Source organism: Odontesthes bonariensis, chromosome 13 (assembly GCF_027942865.1).
Source record: "Odontesthes bonariensis isolate fOdoBon6 chromosome 13, fOdoBon6.hap1, whole genome shotgun sequence".
NCBI classification, from domain to species: Eukaryota; Metazoa; Chordata; class Actinopteri; order Atheriniformes; family Atherinopsidae; genus Odontesthes; species Odontesthes bonariensis.
The window spans coordinates 35,406,628-35,431,089 of NC_134518.1; the positions used below are offsets into that span (position 1 = coordinate 35,406,628).

The window sequence follows — 24,462 nt, forward strand, 5'->3', positions numbered from 1 at the left end:
CGAAAGTGGGCGTCGCCAAACTGCTCCACAGCGCCACCTAACGTGAGATAGCCCGAACCGTACATGGTAGAGATTTTAAACTCGGTATGTATGTAGATCGCCTCAAATTAAGAACAAAAGTCTCTTGGAGGTATGCTCTAAAACGTACAAGGAGGCGGCCATTTTGGGTGAAAGGGCAAATTTTGGCCATTTTTCATTTAGGATTGCTTTTAATACCCAATAGTATGATGACACTTTTATCTTCTTTTATCTCAATCGATTTTGTTATATTTTATTGCTTTCACCGTTTTTATTTGTTTTTACTTCGTCTTCTCTTTATTTATTACCTGCTGTAAAGCACTTTGGTACACCGTAAGGATTGTCTGTAAAGGGCTGTAGAAATAAAATACATTTACATTTAAGGATAACTACTTGTGGCCTCACGGCAACAATTAAAACACAATAATGCACCACAATAAGTGTAAAAGCTTGTAAATTATGAACAATTTGTTTCTGAATGTGGGTAGAAATGTTCTCTTGTCGAATACATAATTAATTTAAGAATTATATCAGTTTGAACGTGATCAGAACTCCACCGCAGCCCTTTGATCCAAATAACTTTGGTTTTCTACCCGCTGTGTTCATGATTCAATTCATTTTTATTTATATAGCGCCAAATACAACAAATGGCATCTCAAGGCACTTAAATAATAAAGTCCAATTCAAGCCAATTGGTATTCAATTCATTGTAATCATAATTATTTATAAAACAATCCAATTCTTATCATGATGTGATACTGTCGACTGTGTCAGAATGTCCTCCGCTGGGCCTGGAGTCACTGAGGGTGAAGAACTCTCAGCTGAGGGCTTCATCCTACCAGCGCAGAGGCCTGGGGCCCCACCGGGGCCGCCTCAACATCCAGGTAAAGAATTATTCGATCCTCTCCATCTTATTGGGCAGCGCTGGTGCCGCGTGTTTCACGCATGTGGTTCCCGTGTGTTGCAGTCGGGGATAGTGGACGGAGACATTTACGACGGGGCCTGGTGCGCTCGCTACAGAGATAGGAAGCAGTGGCTGGAGGTCGACGCCCTGCGGCTGACCCGCTTCACCGGGGTCATCTTACAGGGCCGGAACTCCATCTGGAGGTCGGTGCTGCTGCACCTTTCTGTGAATCCAGACGATGTCTTCAAGGGATAGTTCGCCTCTTTGGACATGAAGCTGTATGACATCCCATATTAGCAATTAAATTTATGAACATCTTCTTACCCCCTGCTGCGTCCTGTGAGCCGAGTTCCAGCCTCGTTTTGGTGTTGATGAAGGTAGTCCAGCTAGTTGGCTGGGGTTTAAAAAATAAAGCGTTTTGCTTCTCAGAACAATATGCGTTCAAAAGAGTAATACATTTGCATCACAAAATCGTTCTCCAGGAAAAAGTCAGACCTCACAATCTCTTGGCCCTATTTTCTCTCCCTTGGTATCACTGCCTGCTGCCGCCTGCCGACAGCCGCGCCTGTTACGGTGTTTGCTGCTCGGAAGCAGGGGACTGCTCGGTCTGCACTTCGGTCTACACAGCAGGCAGGAAATCCGGCTTGTGGTCACCAAGGAGATCCAGCATTCTGTCCATAAGTTCAGAGGGCTTGCTATCGCCCAACCCTTGGAGGGAGAAAAGTCTCGCTGCTCTCTCAGTGTCGGAAAGTTCGAAAGTCTTTAACAAGTGAGATTTGAGGGCGGTGTACCTCTCCCTAGCTGGAGGATCCTTCAGGAGGCTCACCACTCTGGATGCTGTTGAGCTACCCAGGGCCGACACGACATAATAGAATTTTGTGGTGTCCGCGGTGATGTCTGGGCAAACCATGCTGACGCCGATGATTCCCAGAATTCGGGGGAGCTTGAGGGTAACAGCGTTTGCGGTCATTGTTGAGTTACTGGATACGTCCAGCAGACTAACGTCGGGGTCACCAGTGTGGGAAATTGAAAAGACCAGAAAGGTGCGATTTTCCACAGAATATACACGCTCGAACGTGCTGTTTATTCAAGCTCTAGAACAGGTAAGAAACATTCCAAAATGGCTGACAAAAACCAAACACAAAACGTCATCGAGCATTGCGGCCACTTAACGGGGCCAAGACCACCAAGTACCACAAGTACAGAATGTGAAATATGCTGCTTATGTAGATGTTGGTGAATTATGTACATTATAGTCACTACAGCATATTGTTTTGAGAAGCAAAACGCTTTATTTTTTAAACCCCAGCCAACTAGCCGGACTACCTTCATCAACACCAAAACGAGGCTGGAACTCTGCTCACAGGACGCAGCAGGGGGTAAGAAGATGTTCAGAAATGATGTTGCTGATATGGGATGTTACACAGCTTCATGTCAAAAGAGGCGAACTGTTCCTTTAATTAAAACTCAAAGTCCTCTGAAGGGTGACGCTGTCCTCGTTTAACCCGCAGCTGGGATGTGGTGCACACCTACAAGGTTCAGTTCAGTAATGACACTCTGCTCTGGAAGCCATGCATGAACGGAAGCAAAGAGGCGGTGAGTGAACGCCTCAGATCGGATCTGATAGAGAAGTGCGGTCAGTGTAACAGACATCGTGGTTTCCTATCCCATGTCTGCTTGTCCTGCAGGTATTTGAAGGAAACCAAGACGCAGAGACTCCCGTCCTCGCTCTGTTTAACACTTCCACGGTGGCTCGTTACATTCGGATCAACCCTCAGACGTGGTACCAGAACGGGACCGAGGGAAGCATCTGCCTCAGGGCTGAGGTGTTGGGCTGTGCGACTCCAGGTACAGGAAGTGTTTTTACACTCAGTGGGGTCACATGGCCCTGAAAGGATCGGATTATTGGCTAAATCACAATCAGACTGAGTTATTAAGTGCATGTAGACACCTTAATCTGACTAAGAACTGGATCGGATGGGATTCAGACCCCGAGATAACTGGGTTGAAAGTCACTTTAAACCTGCTTGTAGACGCTGAAGCACGTGGTGAATCAGACTTTGCGTTCTGCGCATGCTCCAGATGTTTTCCCGGGGTCGTGACCCGAAAGTCAAAGGAGACGATATTCCTGTTGTTGTCGCCGTCAGAAAGAAACAAACAACGCGATGGAGAACGCTCCGTTGGGCATCGAGTTTGTGCAACAAGCAGCTCATCACAGACCAAATGTAGAGGGACGTAGCTTCATCTGGCTCTGCGTTCTCCATCTTTCTCCAACGCCTGAGTTTGTTGTTGTTGCTGGTGGTGAAGAGGTCAACAGGAAGTGGCTCTATTAGCAACAGCTGGAATGGGTACAGCGCCACCTATCATACCGGGGTATGACACGCTTTGTGCCTCTGATCCCATTCATTCACCGCCATAAATCAAAGGAGAATTACCCTTGCTCAGCTCATTCTGATTGTAATTTAGCCAATAATCCGATCCTTTCAGGGCCATGTGACCCCACTGATTGTCACCATGACGTTCAACTTTCCCATTCAACAGATCCCAATAACATCTATGCATGGCAGACGGAGCCGACAGGATCCAAAGATAAACTGGACTTCAGGCACCACAACTATAATGAGATGAGAAAGGTAAGACCGAGTGGGACAAACTTTGCCAGATTTTGTAGCTATAATTTTAAAAAAGTAGGGCTGGGCGAGTTAACTCGTTAATTATTTAATGCCGATAACTATTTTATCCCACATTAACGCAGGTTTTATTATTTATTTTATCATTGTAAAAGTCTGTTGCTCACAGGCTTTTATTTTGTAAAAGTCTGTTGCTCACAGGCTTTTATTTTGTAAAAGTCTGTTGCTCACAGGCTTTTATTCTGTAAAAGTCTGCTGCTCACAGGCTTTTATTTTGTAAAAGTCTGCTGCTGTCTGCTGTGGAACAGGAAAAGAAAGTAATCGGCGGATCCACCAAACATGGAGAAGGGTACGGAACTTTTACTCGGCCATTTTCATTTTAAAGTTCTTCCAGACGGCGGAGTCGACAGAACCAAAGTCATCTGTAAACACTGCCAAGTTGAACTGTCTTCTCAGCGTAGTAGTTCCAGTCTAAAATATCACTTAAAGGCAAAACACACAACTGATAGCAGCAAGTCATTCAAGGAAACAGACAGTGGAGCGAGGCTTCTACATAAAAACTACAGAAAGACGCTGATGTTAAAAGTGTGTTTGCACAACAAATGTTATGGCACTTTCATTCATATGGCAGCACATTTAAAATAAAGCTAAATGCTAAAAGCTATACACTACTTTTGGATTCCTTTTTGGATTTTGCGTACAAATGCGATTAATCGTGATTAATCAGGGAAATCATGCGATTAATTAGATTAAACATTTTAATCGTTGCCCAGCCCTAGTTTCTAAAGGTTCTTCCTGATTTTTCAGACTCAAAACTCTGCTGCATTCACTGTGAAAGTGAAGTTTCTTTCCAAAGGGATTAAAAGAAGAACCGACCCGTGTTTTAACTCTGAACTCTGCTGGGAAACAGCTTGGACTCATTTCCTGCTCACTCACAGCAGCTCCGCTCCGCCCACATGTTTCCTGGTTCCCTCCCCTTCAGATCTGCAGCTCATGATGGGTGTAACCAACAGGAAGTGAACCGACCGGCTCTGTTCTCTGCACAGACACATGATTTGTAGATCAGAGCTCAGACTGGTTTCAGTTTTCAGGAAGTGAAACTCACTGAGTCGCTGATTTGAGAGGAGAAATGGCGTAGAAAGGAGTTCAGCTGGACCGAGAAAGCTTCTCCTGTTCGATCTGCCTGGATCTGCTGAAGGATCCGGTGGCTATCGCCTGTGGACACAGCTACTGCATGAGCTGTATTAAAGCCCACTGGGATGGAGAGGATCAGAAGGGAGTCCACAGCTGCCCTCAGTGCAGGAAAACCTTCACACCGAGGCCTGTCCTGGGGAAAAACACCCTGTTAGCTGATTTAGTGGAGCAGCTGAAGAAGACTGGACTCCAAGCTGCTCCTGCTGATCACTGCTATGCTGGAGCTGAAGATGTGGCCTGTGATGTCTGCTCTGGGAGGAAGCTGAAAGCCACCAAGTCCTGTTTAGTCTGTCTGGCCTCTTACTGTGAGGAACACCTTCAACCTCATTATGATTCATCTACATTCAGGAAACACAAGCTGGTGGAGCCCTCCAAGAAGCTCCAGGAGAACATCTGCTCTGATCACGATGAGGTGATGAAGATGTTCTGCCGTACCGATCAGAAGTGCATCTGTTATCTCTGCTCTGTGGAGGAACATAAAGGCCACGACACAGTGTCAGCTACAGCAGAAAGGACTGAGAGGCAGAGAGAGCTGGAGGGGAGTCGGCAGCAGATCCAGCAGAGAATCCAGGACGCAGAGAAAGATGTGAAGCTGCTTCAGCAGGAGGTGGAGGCCATCCATCGCTCTGCTGATAAAACAGAGGAGCACAGCCAGAAGATCTTCAGCCAGCTGATCCGTCTCCTCCAGAAAAGAAGCTCTGATGTGAAGCAGCAGATCAGATCCCAGCAGGAAGCCGAAGGGAGTCGAGTCAAAGAGCTTCAGGAGAAGCTGGAGCAGGAGATCACTGAGCTGAAGAGGAAAGATGCTGAGCTGCAGCAGCTCTCACACACAGAGGATCACAGCCAGTTTCTGCACAGCTGCCCCTCAGTGGCAGCACTCAGGGGGGCTACACACTCATCCAGCATCCAGATCCGTCCTCTGAGGCACTTTGAGGATGTGACAGCAGCTGTGTCAGAGCTCAGAGATAAACTACAGGACATCCTGAGAGAGGAATGGGCCAACATCTCACTGAGAGTCGCTGAAGTGGATGTTTTACTGTCAGAACCAGAACCAGAACCAGAACCAGAGAGCAGAGCTGGATTATTAAGATATTCAGGTGACATCACACTGGATCCAAACACAGCACACACACAGCTGTTACTGTCAGAGAGGAACAGAAAAGTGACATTTATGAAACAACATCAGTCTTATTCTCATAATCCAGACAGATTCAGTGGATGGCCTCAGGTCCTGAGCAGAGAGAGTCTGACTGGACGTTGTTACTGGGAGGTGGAGATGGGAGGGTATGTTGGTGTAGCAGTCGCATACAAGAACATCAGCAGAGCAGAAAGTGTGAATAAATGTGGATTTGGATGTAATGACAAATCTTGGGCATTATGTTGTTACTCAGACAGTTATATATTTATATACAACAGCAAGCAAACCTCCATCTCAGGTCCTGTGCCCTCCAGAGTGGGAGTGTACCTGGATCACAGAGCAGGTATTCTGTCCTTCTACAGCGTCTCTGGAACCATGACTCTCCTCCACAGAGTCCAGACCACATTCACTCAGCCGCTCTGTGCAGGGATCAGGCTTTATTATTCTGGATCCTCAGCAGAGTTTGTGTAAAGTGAAATAAATGTGTTTAGTCAGCTTGTTGCTGTGATGTCGCTGCTGCTGTTCTGCTGTTTATTTGCTGCTGTTTCCTGTGTCTGTGCAGCCATGGAGGATATCACTGCTGATCAGGAGTTTGATACACAGAAATATTAAAATCTAAACTTCTCTGAGCTCTAAACATCAGTCGGATCCTGGTGTTGATGTGTCTGTATGTTGTTGTTTCTCTTCCACTTCATGGAGCCCAACAGAGGAATCAGCAGACCTTCCTTTATCACAGACTCTTTTCACATCTCATCACTTTGGAAATGGGAAAATAATCCTGGAGTTAAGCTGACTTTGATTTGTTTCAGAGATCAAATGTTGTTGCTGTTTTCTGAACCGACCAACACATGAGGAAGTCTGTTCTGAGGTGTCCAGAAACTGAATCAGGAGATCCTTCATCAGCTTTAATGTGAGAACCAGCCAAGATTTCCACAGCAAACACGACTCTGAAGGAAGCAGCAAAGTGTTTTCAAAGTGTGTTTGCACAACAAATGTTATGGCACTTTCATTCATATGGCAGCACATTTAAAATAAAACTAAATGCTAAAAGCTATACACTACTTTTGGATTCATTTTTGGATTCTGCGTACAAATGGGATTAATCGTGATTAATCAGGGAAATCATGTGATTAATTAGATTAAACATTTTAATCGTTGCCCAGCACCAAAAAAAAAAAGCCTTTGTATTCATTTAAAAGTTTGCTGTCAATATGTGTGACAAAAAAAATCTGACAAAAAAAATAATCTCACAACAAAGAGCATTTAAAAGAATACATCATTAATCCACAGATTAAAAAAATATCCCTCAGAGCACTCGGAGAGCACATCCTTCAGCAAAGTCGATGGTTTTAATGCACGAACTTAATGAAAAAAGACCCTAAAACGTAGCTTGATTGTAAGCTATCGAACACATTGTGTTCTGTAATCTATCTGGAACTGAAATAAGCTAAATTAATTCACTTTGCTGACAACTCTGAGAAGAACTCGCCTTTCCCTCCCTCTCTGCTGTGCTTCAGCTCTGCCCTCAAAGCCGGTCAAAGCCGGGGAGGATGAGAGGTTTGCACAGCCGAATAAATATGGCGGTAATCCACACCATAATAAGACTCTGAGGCTCTGACTGATTGTTTTCATTCAGCGATGCTCAGGACATCATGACAGAGTCTCCAAATTTTATTAAAAAAGTCGCTTCATTCTGCTTTAGGTATGAAGGAGCTGGTCCGAATACCATCTGGAACTTGAGTAATTGCTTGTGTTGATTTCCCAGCTCATGAAGTTGGTGAATGAGGAGTGTCCTGACATCACACGCATCTACAGCATCGGGAAAAGCTACAAAGGTCTGAAGCTGTATGTCATGGAGATCTCCGACAACCCGGGAAAACACGAAGTGGGTGAGTTCACTGGCCCGACCGCCCAGCGTCATGTCGAGAGCCGTCCCCTCCACCACGTTAAAAACCTTTACTGTTTATCTGTAACACATCTGGGATCATTTCATCAACCAAAGTTATATAATTATTCATTTATTCTAAATTGTCTGTAAATATTGGAGCTGATAGCCCAGCGGACAGAGATCCAGATCAACTCCGTATCAGGTTTCTGCTTTTTAAAATGACAAACTCTTGCCTCTGTGATACGCTTCTTTAACTCAAGCTGTTGCTGCTCTGCTGCTAAATGTTCGGTGGAGGAACAGATACTCTGCTTTCTCACAGCAGGCTGCAGGGTCACATGGTTGGAGGGAGCCGGAACACTTCCTGCCCATGCGTTTTCCAAGCAAACAGTCCAGAACTGTGTTCAACGTAAAGCTGTGCAGAGCACGGTCCTCTTGGTTTGCTCTGAGGTGCACAAATGTTTTTCTAAAGCTCGTTCAGCTCGTTTCAATGCAGTCACAAAAAGATCTTTTGATTGCAGCATTTTCTGGTATTGTTGCATTTTTGGAAAGGAGATAACTGTCTAACTTTGTGTAGAATAGAATAGAAATAGAATAGAAAAATACTTTATTCATCCCCAATGGGGGAAATTCAAATTAGTCAAGTAGCTCCAAAAATTATTAATATTTACAATGATTGTATATAAACAACAACAATAATAATACCAATTCTAATAAAAACTACAACTACTAACTAATAATAATAATAATAATGATAATAATAATAACAATAATAATACTAATAAATGAGTAAATAAATAAAAAATAAAAATAAATAAATTGATAAATAAATTAAAAAATAAATTAAAAAACAATCAATCAATATACACTGTGGGAAGTAAGAGTGAAATGCAATGACCTCACATCCCAATTCTTTTGTGTCCGTCATCTCAGTGCTAACAGTTTGAACTCTGGGTTCAAAATTCTGCAAAATGCATAATTTTAAGCTATGTCATGAATGTTGCTTTACATTTTCTCAGCTAAAGCTTTCATGGAACTGTTGATGCTCATTTTTTCATGTCTCAAAATCCATTTGGGGGTTAAATTAATAAGTTAATAAAAGCATAGGAAACACTAAATGAAATACAGCTGTTTGCTCTTTGCACTACTGACAAGAACAGAGTGGTGATATATTTCAGATACTGTAAATATGATTACAAATGCCTTTTTTTTTCAATGTTAACACGTTATTTTATGCTCCATAAAGCAGCTGGACTATCAGACTAAACTGCTGTTTTATATTCATTCAGCTTCCTCATATGGCTGAAAGCTGACAGTGATTCAGACCCCTGGAACCACACACGGAAAATCCTCTTACACTCATTATTCAGCTTCAAAGATTTTCCAAACTTTAATATAAGCTAAATTTACAGACGGCACAGATCTAATCAGACCTGCATATAGCAGACATGCTAATTACTCAATCAGCAGAGACTTGTCTCAGTGCACTGGAAAAAATCAAAGTCTTACCAAGTATATTTGTCTCATTTCTTGTCCAAATATCTCATTACACTTAATATAAGACACAACTGCCTAACAAGTACCATTTCAGCCAGATATAGGGACTTGTTTGAAGACAATACATCTGGAATATCTTGTTAAATGAAAAAGTCTTGAAAACAAATTGTTTTGAGTCACATATCATATGAAACAAGCTCTTTTTTTACATTTGAAGAGGTTTTTAAGCTAATTTCAAGATCACTTTTTATCTCAAAAGTCCTAAATATCACATTTTATTTCAAGAAATCTTGACAAGCTGATTTTCACTAGTTCCATTGGCAGATTTTTTTGCTTATTTCAAACAAAAACGTCTTTTATTTGTTGTTTTTTTACTTATTTTTGGAGGGGCAGTAGGTGGAGGTGTGTTGCAGGGGCAGTAAAGTGAGCTGAAACTCAACCTCATAAATCATTTTAAGGAGCATGTGTGAGATTTCAGAGATGGGTGCCAGAACAGTGCATGTGCGTGTACACGTATGTGGAAAACAACAGGACACATACAGACACACACTGACACAACAATGCTTTGAAACCCCAGGAACTGTGGGCGTCTTGTGATGTAATACATCCCATAATGCTAAAGAAAACCTTGTATGAAATCTTGGATTATGAAATGGATTTGTCAGTTGGAGCATCTTGTACTAATAAATTATTTAGAGGTCAAAATCCACATTTTAAAGTGCATTGAAACGTCTGCATTTGGCGTCCCCTGCAGGAGAACCAGAGTTCCGTTACGTTGCAGGGATGCACGGGAACGAGGTGCTGGGCCGCGAGCTTCTGCTGAATCTGATGCAGCACATGTGCCAGGAGTACAAACGGGGAGACCAGCGGGTCGTCCACCTGGTCAAAGAGACTCGCATCCACCTCCTGCCTTCCATGAACCCCGATGGATACGAGATGGCGTTTAAAAAGGTGCCTGTTGGGAGCTCAAAGATGTGAGTGCTGAATAACATCAACATGGCTGGAAGTTATTCATTGAATCTTCTTCCATCCACAGGGCTCAGAGCTGGCAGGCTGGGCCCTGGGACGCTACAGCTACGAAGGCATCGATATGAACCACAACTTTGCTGATCTCAACTCAGTGATGTGGACCGCCATCGAACTGGAGACGGACCGCTCCAAAATCATCAACCACTACTTCCCCATCCCTGAACCGTACACCTCTGAGGAGGCTTTTGTAAGTGACACACACGAGTGAGATGATGTATAAAGTCTGCTCAAAAGAGCTCCTAAAAATGCTCCTTTATCTCTTATTTAAGGTAGTAAGTAGCAGCTTGACAGATCTGAATATGAGCGTGTAGGTGGACCGTGTGCATACCTATGTATGTATGTATGTATGTATGTTTGTATGTATGTGCATACCTATGTATGTATGTATGTATGTATGTATGTATGTATGTATGTATGTGCATACCTATGTATGTATGTATGTATGTATGTATGTATGTGCATACCTATGTATGTATGTATGTATGTATGTATGTGCATACCTATGTTTGTATGTATGTATGTATGTATGTATGTGCATACCTATGTATGTATGTATGTATGTATGTATGTATGTGCATACCTATGTTTGTATGTATGTATGTATGTGCATACCTATGTTTGTATGTATGTATGTATGTGCAGACCTATGTATGTATGTATGTTTGTATGTATGTGCATACCTATGTATGTATGTATGTTTGTATGTATGTATGTGCATACCTGTGTATGTATGTATGTATGTATGTGCATACCTGTGTATGTGTGTATGTATGTATGTATGTATGTATGTGCATACCTGTGTATGTATGTATGTATGTATGTATGTATGTGCATACCTGTGTATGTATGTATGTATGTGCATACCTATGTATGTATGTATGTATGTGCATACCTATGTATGTATGTATGTATGTATGTATGTATGTATGTGCATACCTATGTATGTATGTATGTATGTATGTATGTGCATACCTATGTACGTATGTATGTATGTATGTGCATACCTATGTATGTATGTATGTATGTATGTATGTGCATACCTATGTATGTATGTATGTATGTATGTATGTATGTGCATACCTATGTATGGATGTATGTATGTATGTGCATACCTATGTATGTATGTATGTATGTATGTATGTATGTGCATACCTATGTACGTATGTACGTATGTATGTATGTATGTATGTGCATACCTATGTATGGATGTATGTATGTATGTGCATACCTATGTATGGATGTATGTATGTATGTATGTATGTATGTATGTGCATACCTATGTATGGATGTATGTATGTATGTATGTATGTGCATACCTATGTATGTATGTACATATGTATGTATGTGCATACCTATGTATGTATGTATGTATGTATGTATGTATGTATGTATGTGCATACCTATGTATGGATGTATGTATGTAAGTGCATACCTGTGTATGTATGTATGTATGTATGTGCATACCTGTGTATGTATGTACGTATGTATGTATGTGCATACCTATGTATGTATGTATGTACGTATGTATGTATGTGCATACCTATGTATGTATGTATGTATGTATGTATGTATGTGCATACCTATGTATGTATGTATGTATGTATGTGCATACCTATGTATGGATGTATGTATCTATGTGCATACCTATGTATGGATGTATGTATGTATGTGCATACCTATGTATGTATGGATGTATGTATGTATGTGTATACCTATGTATGTATGTATGTGCATACCTATGTATGTATGTATGTATGTATGTGCACACCTATGTATGTATGTGCACACCTATGTATGCATGTGCATACCTATGTATGTATGTATGTATGTGCATACCTATGTATGTATGTATGGATGTGCATACCTATGTATGTATGTATGGATGTGCATACCTATGTATATATGTATGTATGTATGTATGTATGTATGTATGTATGTATGTGCATACCTATGTATGGATGTATGTATGTATGTATGTATGCGCATACCTATGTATGTATGTATGTGCATACCTATGTATGTTTGTATTTATGAATGTGCATACGAATGTTTGTATGAATGTAGGTATTTATGTATGTATGTATGTATGTATGTATGTGCATACCTATGTATGTTTGTATGTTTAATTTATCTATTTATTCCAACTCCATATTTAGGTGGCGCCTGAGACCCGAGCTGTCATCAGCTGGATGCAGGATGTCCCATTCGTTCTTGGAGCTAACTTCCACGGAGGAGAGTTGGTGGTCACCTACCCGTACGATATGACCCGAGACTGGGCGCCTCGCGAGCACACACCCACTCCTGATGAGAGCTTCTTCCGCTGGTTGGCCACAGCATACGCCAGCACCAATCAGGTCGCCCTCCACACTTCTTCATAAAAACGTTGGTGACGGGTGAACTTCAGATATTAATGTGATCTCATATAACCAGGCGATGTCCAACCCAAACCGGCGGCCGTGCCACAACAACGACTTCCTCAAATATAACAACATCATCAATGGAGCCGACTGGCACAATGTACCAGGAAGTAAGAATGTGTGCGTTTTATCGCTGAGTGTGATTTAAATCGCCATCAGATGATGATAAAGTTTAGACTGTTGATAGCCACCGTTCAGATGAACCTCTACACTTGTGTTTGGAATTCACATCAGCCACTTTATTGAGGATTTCCTGTGAATGGATCACTCTCTGTTGCTGTGCGTAACATTTATAAACAGCTGTTTAATATCTAAGTAGGTTGTTTCCCACTTTGCTAATGTGTTAGAGCTTTAACAGAACAGTTTCTCATGTTATTTATTGATGATAGTAGATTTAAATAAGTCACATTCACCCTCGATCGAGCCAAAAAGGTGAATTTCATGCTGTGGTTTAAATAAAGCAAAAGACAAGTACACATCTTTTAGAAAAAGAGCTTGTTGACTTAAATCAGCCTGAGCTGTGTTGTCTACTCGTAGGCATGAATGATTTCAGCTACCTTCACACCAACTGCTTTGAGGTGACGGTGGAGCTGTCCTGTGATAAGTTTCCTCATGCCAGCGAGCTTCCCATGGAATGGCAGAACAACAGAGAGTCTCTGCTGGTTTACATGGAGCAGGTGAGGCGGCACCAAATATAAGTCCATGTTTATCTTCACATCACGTTCTGTGTAACATTCCTCACTGGAAAAAACATTTTGTTTCAGGTTCATCGTGGAATAAAGGGTGTGATTCGGGATAAAAACACAGGGGTTGGAATAGCAGATGCCATCATCAAAGTTGAAGACATTGATCATCACATTCGATCAGGTGCACATAAACACTGTCATACATTAAACAAATTCTGAGTTTTAAGCTATATATTTCCTGTATTTCAACACTTCTGTACAAATTTGTTTGATTTATAGCGAGTTGAATGAGAGAAAATGTTCCATTTAAATCCAATAGAAGCACAGAACATGCTGTAAGGTTCCACCATTGACATATATGTGGTGTTTCTTCTGGTCCCGTCTTGCAGTGGTTGATGGCGACTACTGGCGGCTGCTGAATCCTGGCGAGTACAAGGTGACCGTCAGCGCGGAGGGCTACCTGCCCTCCTCACGCACCTGCTGGGTCATGTACGACCACCACCCCACCATCTGTGACTTCCAGCTCGCCCAGGTGCCCAAACAGAGGCTGAAAGACACTCAGGTGAAAGGGGGAAAACCTCCAAAGGACCTGCAGCTGCGCCAGCTACGCACGCGCAAGCTGCGTTTCACAACCAAGGTCATCAACCAGAGGCGTGCCGCCGCCAAGCGGACCAAGAAGGTGCGATGAGGCGGAAAGAAAATTTAATGTTCAGAGACACCAAATCTCACCGGTTATTTATCAAAGATAAAACAGGCGTGTGACTTTTGGAACGTGATGTATTACACGTGTCCCACCTGCGACGTGGACACTGTTTCATCCGACTGTGGAAACATCAGTTACAGATGGATGTGACATCAGGACATAGGGGGGCATTTAATCTTTATTACATTTAGCACATGACTTTACAGTAAAGAGAAATATAAAACTACTTTGTTTACATTTAGTGAATAATGGCGAGCTTCCACTTGACATTGTTTCTCATCTTAGGCGCCATAGGGACCTCAGGTTCTATACAAAGAGAAAATAACAACCATCAACACGAATGAATCGGATAAGAAGAAATGATGTTTCCTCATTAATTCCACTGACCTTGTGAAGCTGCAGGTTTCTGCTGCTGTTGGAAAGAAGCCATGATGCTGTTTGCAGTCGAGTTCGGCCCAGTGAGCTACAGAGTAAAACAAAGTGTATGTTGTAAAAATAAATCTGATTTATAATAAAGAAATGAATGGATTTGATAGTATGATCAGATTTTTAATGAACTGTAAATAATCGACACAGCAGATCTGTTTGTGTTAAACTAATTACCGACCCAACATTGTGTGATCTAACTGAAACAAGAAGGCATGTCTATGCTGATGCAGCGTTCTGTTTACCGGAGCTTGGCTGTTCTGCAGGCCTTCGGGCCACACCTCGGGAACAGCTGCCTCTATCATCTGGAGAGCCTCCTCGTAAGTCAGCTGCAGCTTCTCTGCCTGTTTGTCAAACTGGAAAAGCACCAAGGCCTTCAGCAGGCTGTGGACCTCCTCTGTGGGGAGAGAAGGACGAGTTGAGCTTTTGAGTGCATGCTTTTGAACACCATAACACACTCTGAAAGCTTCGCTCTTAAGTACATACATTCATACGTTGCTATGCACATACGAACATTTGTACATTTGTACGCACATACGAACATTTGTATGCATACGAACATTTGTATGCACATACGAACATTTGTACATTTGTACGCACATACGAACATTACTACATTTGTACGCACATACAAACATTTGTACGCACATACGAACATTTGTACGCACATACGAACATTTCTATGCATACGAACATTTGTATGCACATTCGAACATTTGTATACACATACGAACATTTGTATGCACATTCGAACATTTGTATGCACATTCATACATTTGTACGCACATACGAACATTTGTACGCACATACGAACATTTGTACGCACATACGAACATTCGTACGCACATACGAACATTTCTATGCATACGAACATTTGTATGCACATTCGAACATTTGTATACACATACGAACATTTGTATGCACATTCGAACATTTGTATGCACATTCATACATTTGTACGCACATACGAACATTTGTACGCACATACGAACATTTGTACGCACATACGAACATTCGTACGCACATACGAACATTTGTACGCACATACGAACATTCATACATTTGTACGCACATACGAACATTTGTACGCACATACCAACATTCGTACGCACATACGAACATTCGTACGCACATACGAACATTCGTACGCACATACGAACATTCGTACGCACATACGAACATTCGTACGCACATTCATACATTCGTACGCACATTCATACATTCGTATGCACATTCATACATTCGTATGCACATACGAACATTCATACATTTGTATACACATTCATACATTTGTATGCACATTCATACATTTGTATGCACATACGAACATTCATACATTTGTATGCACATTCATACATTTGTATGCACATACGAACATTCATACATTTGTATGCATTCATACATTTGTATGCACATTCATACATTTGTATGCACATTCATACATTTGTATGCACATTCATACATTTGTATGCACATTCATACATTTGTATGCACATTCATACATTTGTATGCACATACGAACATTCGTATGCACATACGAACATTCATACATTGGTATGCACATACGAACATTCATACATTTGTATGCACATACGAACATTCATACATTTGTATGCACATACGAACATTCATACATTTGTATGCACATACGAACATTTGTACGCACATACGAACATTTGTATGCATACGAACATTTGTATGCACATACGAACATTCGAACATTTGTATGCACATACGAACATTTGTATGCACATTCGAACATTTGTATGCACATTCATACATTCGTATGCACATACGAACATTCATACATTTGTATGCACATTCATACATTCGTATGCACATACGAACATTCATACATTTGTATGCACATACGAACATTCGTATGCACATACGAACATTTGTATGCACATTCATACATTCGTATGCACATACGAACATTCGTACGCACATACGAACATTCGTACGCACATACGAACATTCGTACGCACATTCATACATTCGTACGCACATTCATACATTCGTACGCACATTCATACATTCGTATGCACATACGAACATTCGTATGCACATACGAACATTCATACATTTGTATGCACATACGAACATTCATACATTTGTATGCACATACGAACATTCATACATTTGTATGCACATACGAACATTTGTACGCACATACGAACATTTGTATGCACATACGAACATTCGAACATTTGTATGCACATACGAACATTTGTATGCACATTCGAACATTTGTATGCACATTCATACATTCGTATGCACATACGAACATTCATACATTTGTATGCACATTCATACATTCGTATGCACATACGAACATTCATACATTTGTATGCACATTCATACATTCGTATGCACATACGAACATTCATACATTTGTATGCACATACGAACATTCGTATGCACATACGAACATTTGTATGCACATTCATACATTCGTATGCACATACGAACATTCGTACGCACATACGAACATTCGTACGCACATACGAACATTCGTACGCACATACGAACATTCGTACGCACATTCATACATTCGTACGCACATTCATACATTCGTATGCACATTCATACATTCGTATGCACATACGAACATTCATACATTTGTATACACATTCATACATTTGTATGCACATTCATACATTTGTACGCACATACGAACATTTGTACGCACATACGAACATTTGTACGCACATACGAACATTCGTACGCACATACGAACATTCATACATTTGTACGCACATACGAACATTTGTACGCACATACGAACATTCATACATTTGTATGCACATACGAACATTTGTACGCACATACCAACATTTGTACGCACATACGAACATTCGTACGCACATACGAACATTCGTACGCACATACGAACATTCGTACGCACATACGAACATTCGTACGCACATACGAACATTCGTACGCACATACGAACATTCGTACGCACATTCATACATTCGTACGCACATTCATACATTCGTATGCACATTCATACATTCGTATGCACATACGAACATTCATACATTTGTATACACATTCATACATTTGTATGCACATTCATACATTTGTATGCACATACGAACATTCATACATTTGTATGCACATTCATACATTTGTATGCACATACGAACATTCATACATTTGTATGCATTCATACATTTGTATGCACATTCATACATTTGTATGCACATTCATACATTTGTATGCACATTCATACATTTGTATGCACATACGAACATTCGTATGCACATACGAACATTCATACATTTGTATGCACATACGAACATTCATACATTTGTATGCACATACGAACATTCATACATTTGTATGCACATACGAACATTTGTACGCACATACGAACATTTGTATGCATACGAACATTTGTATGCACATACGAACATTCGAACATTTGTATGCACATTCGAACATTCGTATGCACATACGAACATTCATACATTTGTATGCACATTCATACATTCGTATGCACATACGAACATTCATACATTTGTATGCACATACGAACATTCGTATGCACATACGAACATTTGTATGCACATTCATACATTCGTATGCACATACGAACATTCGTACGCACATACGAACATTCGTACGCACATACGAACATTCGTACGCACATTCATACATTCGTATGCACATTCATACATTCGTATGCACATACGAACATTCATACATTTGTATACACATTCATACATTTGTATGCACATTCATACATTTGTATGCACATACGAACATTCATACATTTGTATGCACATTCATACATTTGTATGCACATACGAACATTCATACATTTGTATGCATTCATACATTTGTATGCACATTCATACATTTGTATGCACATTCATACATTTGTATGCACATACGAACATTCGTATGCACATACGAACATTCATACATTTGTATGCACATACGAACATTCATACATTTGTATGCACATACGAACATTCATACATTTGTATGCACATACGAACATTTGTACGCACATACGAACATTTGTATGCATACGAACATTTGTATGCACATACGAACATTCGAACATTTGTATGCACATACGAACATTTGTATGCACATTCGAACATTTGTATGCACATTCATACATTCGTATGCACATACGAACATTCATACATTTGTATGCACATTCATACATTCGTATGCACATACGAACATTCATACATTTGTATGCACATACGAACATTCGTATGCACATACGAACATTTGTATGCACATTCATACATTCGTATGCACATACGAACATTCATACATTTGTATGCACATACGAACATTTGTACGTACATACGAACATTTGTACGAACATTTGTATGCATACGAACATTTGTATGCACATACGAACATTTGTATGCACATTCGAACATTTGTATGCACATACGAACATTCATACATTTGTATGCACATTCATACATTTGTATGCACATTCATACATTCGTATGCACATACGAACATTCGTATGCACATACGAACATTTGTATGCACATACGAACATTCATACATTTGTATGCACATACGAACATTCATACATTCGTATGCACATTCATACATTCGTATGCACATACGAACATTCATACATTCGTATGCACATTCATACATTCGTATGCACATACGAACATTCGTACGCACATACGAACATTCGTACGCACATACGAACATTCGTACGCACATACGAACATTCGTACGCACATTCATACATTCGTATGCACATTCATACATTCGTATGCACATACGAACATTCATACATTTGTATACACATTCATACATTTGTATGCACATTCATACATTTGTACGCACATACGAACATTTGTACGCACATACGAACATTTGTACGCACATACGAACATTCGTACGCACATACGAACATTCATACATTTGTACGCACATACGAACATTTGTACGCACATACGAACATTCATACATTTGTATGCACATACGAACATTTGTACGCACATACCAACATTTGTACGCACATACGAACATTCGTACGCACATACGAACATTCGTACGCACATACGAACATTCGTACGCACATACGAACATTCGTACGCACATACGAACATTCGTACGCACATTCATACATTCGTACGCACATTCATACATTCGTATGCACATACGAACATTCATACATTTGTATACACATTCATACATTTGTATGCACATTCATACATTTGTATGCACATACGAACATTCATACATTTGTATGCACATTCATACATTTGTATGCACATACGAACATTCATACATTTGTATGCATTCATACATTTGTATGCACATTCATACATTTGTATGCACATTCATACATTTGTATGCACATTCATACATTTGTATGCACATACGAACATTCGTATGCACATACGAACATTCATACATTTGTATGCACATACGAACATTCATACATTTGTATGCACATACGAACATTTGTACGCACATACGAACATTTGTATGCATACGAACATTTGTATGCACATACGAACATTCGAACATTTGTATGCACATACGAACATTTGTATGCACATTCGAACATTTGTATGCACATTCATACATTCGTATGCACATACGAACATTCATACATTTGTATGCACATTCATACATTCGTATGCACATACGAACATTCATACATTTGTATGCACATACGAACATTCGTATGCACATACGAACATTTGTATGCACATTCATACATTCGTATGCACATACGAACATTCGTACGCACATACGAACATTCGTACGCACATTCATACATTCGTATGCACATTCATACATTCGTATGCACATACGAACATTCATACATTTGTATACACATTCATACATTTGTATGCACATTCATACATTTGTATGCACATACGAACATTCATACATTTGTATGCACATTCATACATTTGTATGCACATACGAACATTCATACATTTGTATGCATTCATACATTTGTATGCACATTCATACATTTGTATGCACATTCATACATTTGTATGCACATACGAACATTCGTATGCACATACGAACATTCATACATTTGTATGCACATACGAACATTCATACATTTGTATGCACATACGAACATTTGTACGCACATACGAACATTTGTATGCATACGAACATTTGTATGCACATACGAACATTCGAACATTTGTATGCACATACGAACATTTGTATGCACATTCGAACATTTGTATGCACATTCATACATTCGTATGCACATACGAACATTCATACATTTGTATGCACATTCATACATTCGTATGCACATACGAACATTCATACATTTGTATGCACATACGAACATTCGTATGCACATACGAACATTTGTATGCACATTCATACATTCGTATGCACATACGAACATTCATACATTTGTATGCACATACGAACATTTGTACGTACATACGAACATTTGTACGAACATTTGTATGCATACGAACATTTGTATGCACATACGAACATTTGTATGCACATTCGAACATTTGTATGCACATACGAACATTCATACATTTGTATGCACATTCATACATTTGTATGCACATTCATACATTCGTATGCACATACGAACATTCGTATGCACATACGAACATTTGTATGCACATACGAACATTCATACATTTGTATGCACATACGAACATTCATACATTCGTATGCACATTCATACATTCGTATGCACATACGAACATTCATACATTTGTATGCACATACGAACATTCATACATTCGTATGCACATTCATACATTCGTATGCACATACGAACATTTGTATGCACATTCATACATTTGTATGCACATACGAACATTCATACATTTGTACGCACATACGAACATTTGTATGCACATTCATACATTTGTATGCACATACGAACATTCATACATTTGTATGCACATACGAACATTCATACATTCGTATGCACATTCATACATTCGTATGCACATACGAACATTCGTATGCACATACGAACATTTGTATGCACATTCATACATTTGTATGCACATACGAACATTCATACATTTGTACGCACATACGAACATTTGTACGCACATACGAACATTCATACATTTGTATGCACATACGAACATTTGTACGCACATACGAACATTTGTATGCATACGAACATTTGTATGCACATACGAACATTTGAACATTTGTATGCACATACGAACATTTGTATGCACATTCGAACATTTGTATGCACATTCATACATTCGTATGCACATACGAACATTCGAACATTTGTATGCACATACGAACATTTGTATGCACATTCATACATTTGTATGCACATTCATACATTTGTATGCACATTCATACATTCGTATGCACATACGAACATTCAACATTTGTATGCAAATTCATAAATTCGTATGCACATACGAACATTCGTATGCACATACGAACATTTGTATGCACATTCATACATTTGTATGCACATACGAACATTCATACATTTGTATGCACATACGAACATTCATACATTTGTATGCACATACGAACATTCATACATTTGTATGCACATACGAACATTTATACATTTGTATGCACATACGAACATTCATACATCCGTATGCACATTCATACATTCGTATGCACATACGAACATTCGTACGCACATACGAACATTCGTACGCACATACGAACATTCGTACGCACATTCATACATTCGTACGCACATTCATACATTCGTACGCACATTCATACATTCGTATGCACATACGAACATTCGTATGCACATACGAACATTCATACATTTGTATGCACATACGAACATTCATACATTTGTATGCACATACGAACATTCATACATTTGTATGCACATACGAACATTTGTACGCACATACGAACATTTGTATGCATACGAACATTTGTATGCACATACGAACATTCGAACATTTGTATGCACATACGAACATTTGTATGCACATTCGAACATTTGTATGCACATTCATACATTCGTATGCACATACGAACATTCATACATTTGTATGCACATTCATACATTCGTATGCACATACGAACATTCATACATTTGTATGCACATACGAACATTCGTATGCACATACGAACATTTGTATGCACATTCATACATTCGTATGCACATACGAACATTCGTACGCACATACGAACATTCGTACGCACATACGAACATTCGTACGCACATACGAACATTCGTACGCACATTCATACATTCGTACGCACATTCATACATTCGTATGCACATTCATACATTCGTATGCACATACGAACATTCATACATTTGTATACACATTCATACATTTGTATGCACATTCATACATTTGTACGCACATACGAACATTTGTACGCACATACGAACATTTGTACGCACATACGAACATTCGTACGCACATACGAACATTCATACATTCGTACGCACATACGAACATTCATACATTTGTACGCACATACGAACATTCATACATTTGTACGCACATACGAACATTTGTACGCACATACAAACATTCATACATTTGTATGCACATACGAACATTTGTACGCACATACCAACATTTGTACGCACATACGAACATTCGTACGCACATACGAACATTCGTACGCACATACGAACATTCGTACGCACATACGAACATTCGTACGCACATACGAACATTCGTACGCACATACGAACATTCGTACGCACATTCATACATTCGTACGCACATTCATACATTCGTATGCACATTCATACATTCGTATGCACATACGAACATTCATACATTTGTATACACATTCATACATTTGTATGCACATTCATACATTTGTATGCACATACGAACATTCATACATTTGTATGCACATTCATACATTTGTATGCACATACGAACATTCATACATTTGTATGCATTCATACATTTGTATGCACATTCATACATTTGTATGCACATTCATACATTTGTATGCACATTCATACATTTGTATGCACATACGAACATTCGTATGCACATACGAACATTCATACATTTGTATGCACATACGAACATTCATACATTTGTATGCACATACGAACATTCATACATTTGTATGCACATACGAACATTTGTACGCACATACGAACATTTGTATGCATACGAACATTTGTATGCACATACGAACATTCGAACATTTGTATGCACATTCGAACATTCGTATGCACATACGAACATTCATACATTTGTATGCACATTCATACATTCGTATGCACATACGAACATTCATACATTTGTATGCACATACGAACATTCGTATGCACATACGAACATTTGTATGCACATTCATACATTCGTATGCACATACGAACATTCGTACGCACATACGAACATTCGTACGCACATACGAACATTCGTACGCACATTCATACATTCGTATGCACATTCATACATTCGTATGCACATACGAACATTCATACATTTGTATACACATTCATACATTTGTATGCACATTCATACATTTGTATGCACATACGAACATTCATACATTTGTATGCACATTCATACATTTGTATGCACATACGAACATTCATACATTTGTATGCATTCATACATTTGTATGCACATTCATACATTTGTATGCACATTCATACATTTGTATGCACATTCATACATTTGTATGCACATACGAACATTCGTATGCACATACGAACATTCATACATTTGTATGCACATACGAACATTCATACATTTGTATGCACATACGAACATTCATACATTTGTATGCACATACGAACATTTGTACGCACATACGAACATTTGTATGCATACGAACATTTGTATGCACATACGAACATTCGAACATTTGTATGCACATACGAACATTTGTATGCACATTCGAACATTTGTATGCACATTCATACATTCGTATGCACATACGAACATTCATACATTTGTATGCACATTCATACATTCGTATGCACATAC

The 24,462-nt window shown here is 39.6% G+C and overlaps 2 protein-coding genes and 1 pseudogene across 4 annotated transcripts in view; 2 read left to right on the forward strand and 1 right to left on the reverse strand.

Moving 5' to 3' along the window:
- The first annotated feature begins 1,067 nt into the window (after window positions 1-1,067).
- LOC142398044 (putative carboxypeptidase X1) lies at window positions 1,068-14,620 on the forward strand. 3 transcript variants are annotated; one of them, XM_075482002.1, is made up of 12 exons: window positions 1,068-1,125; window positions 2,434-2,518; window positions 2,611-2,770; window positions 3,464-3,555; window positions 7,650-7,773; window positions 10,021-10,217; window positions 10,303-10,482; window positions 12,452-12,649; window positions 12,726-12,822; window positions 13,250-13,389; window positions 13,477-13,579; window positions 13,788-14,620. In XM_075482002.1, exons 2-12 carry the CDS (start codon window positions 2,498-2,500, stop codon window positions 14,084-14,086), a joined length of 1,611 nt encoding a protein of 536 aa, XP_075338117.1. In that variant the 5' UTR covers window positions 1,068-1,125; window positions 2,434-2,497; the 3' UTR covers window positions 14,087-14,620. The 3 variants fall into 3 exon arrangements, with proteins under 3 accessions (XP_075338117.1, XP_075338119.1, XP_075338118.1); XM_075482004.1 differs by lacking the exons at window positions 1,068-1,125; window positions 2,434-2,518; window positions 2,611-2,770; window positions 3,464-3,555 and adding an exon at window positions 6,705-6,794; XM_075482003.1 differs by lacking the exons at window positions 1,068-1,125; window positions 2,434-2,518; window positions 2,611-2,770; window positions 3,464-3,555 and adding an exon at window positions 6,771-6,859.
- Window positions 4,682-6,938, forward strand: LOC142398045 (E3 ubiquitin/ISG15 ligase TRIM25-like; annotated as a pseudogene).
- elp1 (elongator acetyltransferase complex subunit 1) overlaps window positions 14,262-24,462 on the reverse strand; it is a 49,924-nt gene continuing 39,723 nt past the window's right edge. Inside the window, exons 34-36 of the mRNA XM_075482001.1 lie at window positions 14,773-14,924; window positions 14,489-14,564; window positions 14,262-14,407 (exon numbers count right to left, since the gene is read on the reverse strand). Coding sequence (XP_075338116.1) covers window positions 14,340-14,407; window positions 14,489-14,564; window positions 14,773-14,924 — 296 coding nt within the window. The 3' untranslated portion in view covers window positions 14,262-14,339. The remainder of the gene's footprint in view (window positions 14,408-14,488; window positions 14,565-14,772; window positions 14,925-24,462) is intronic.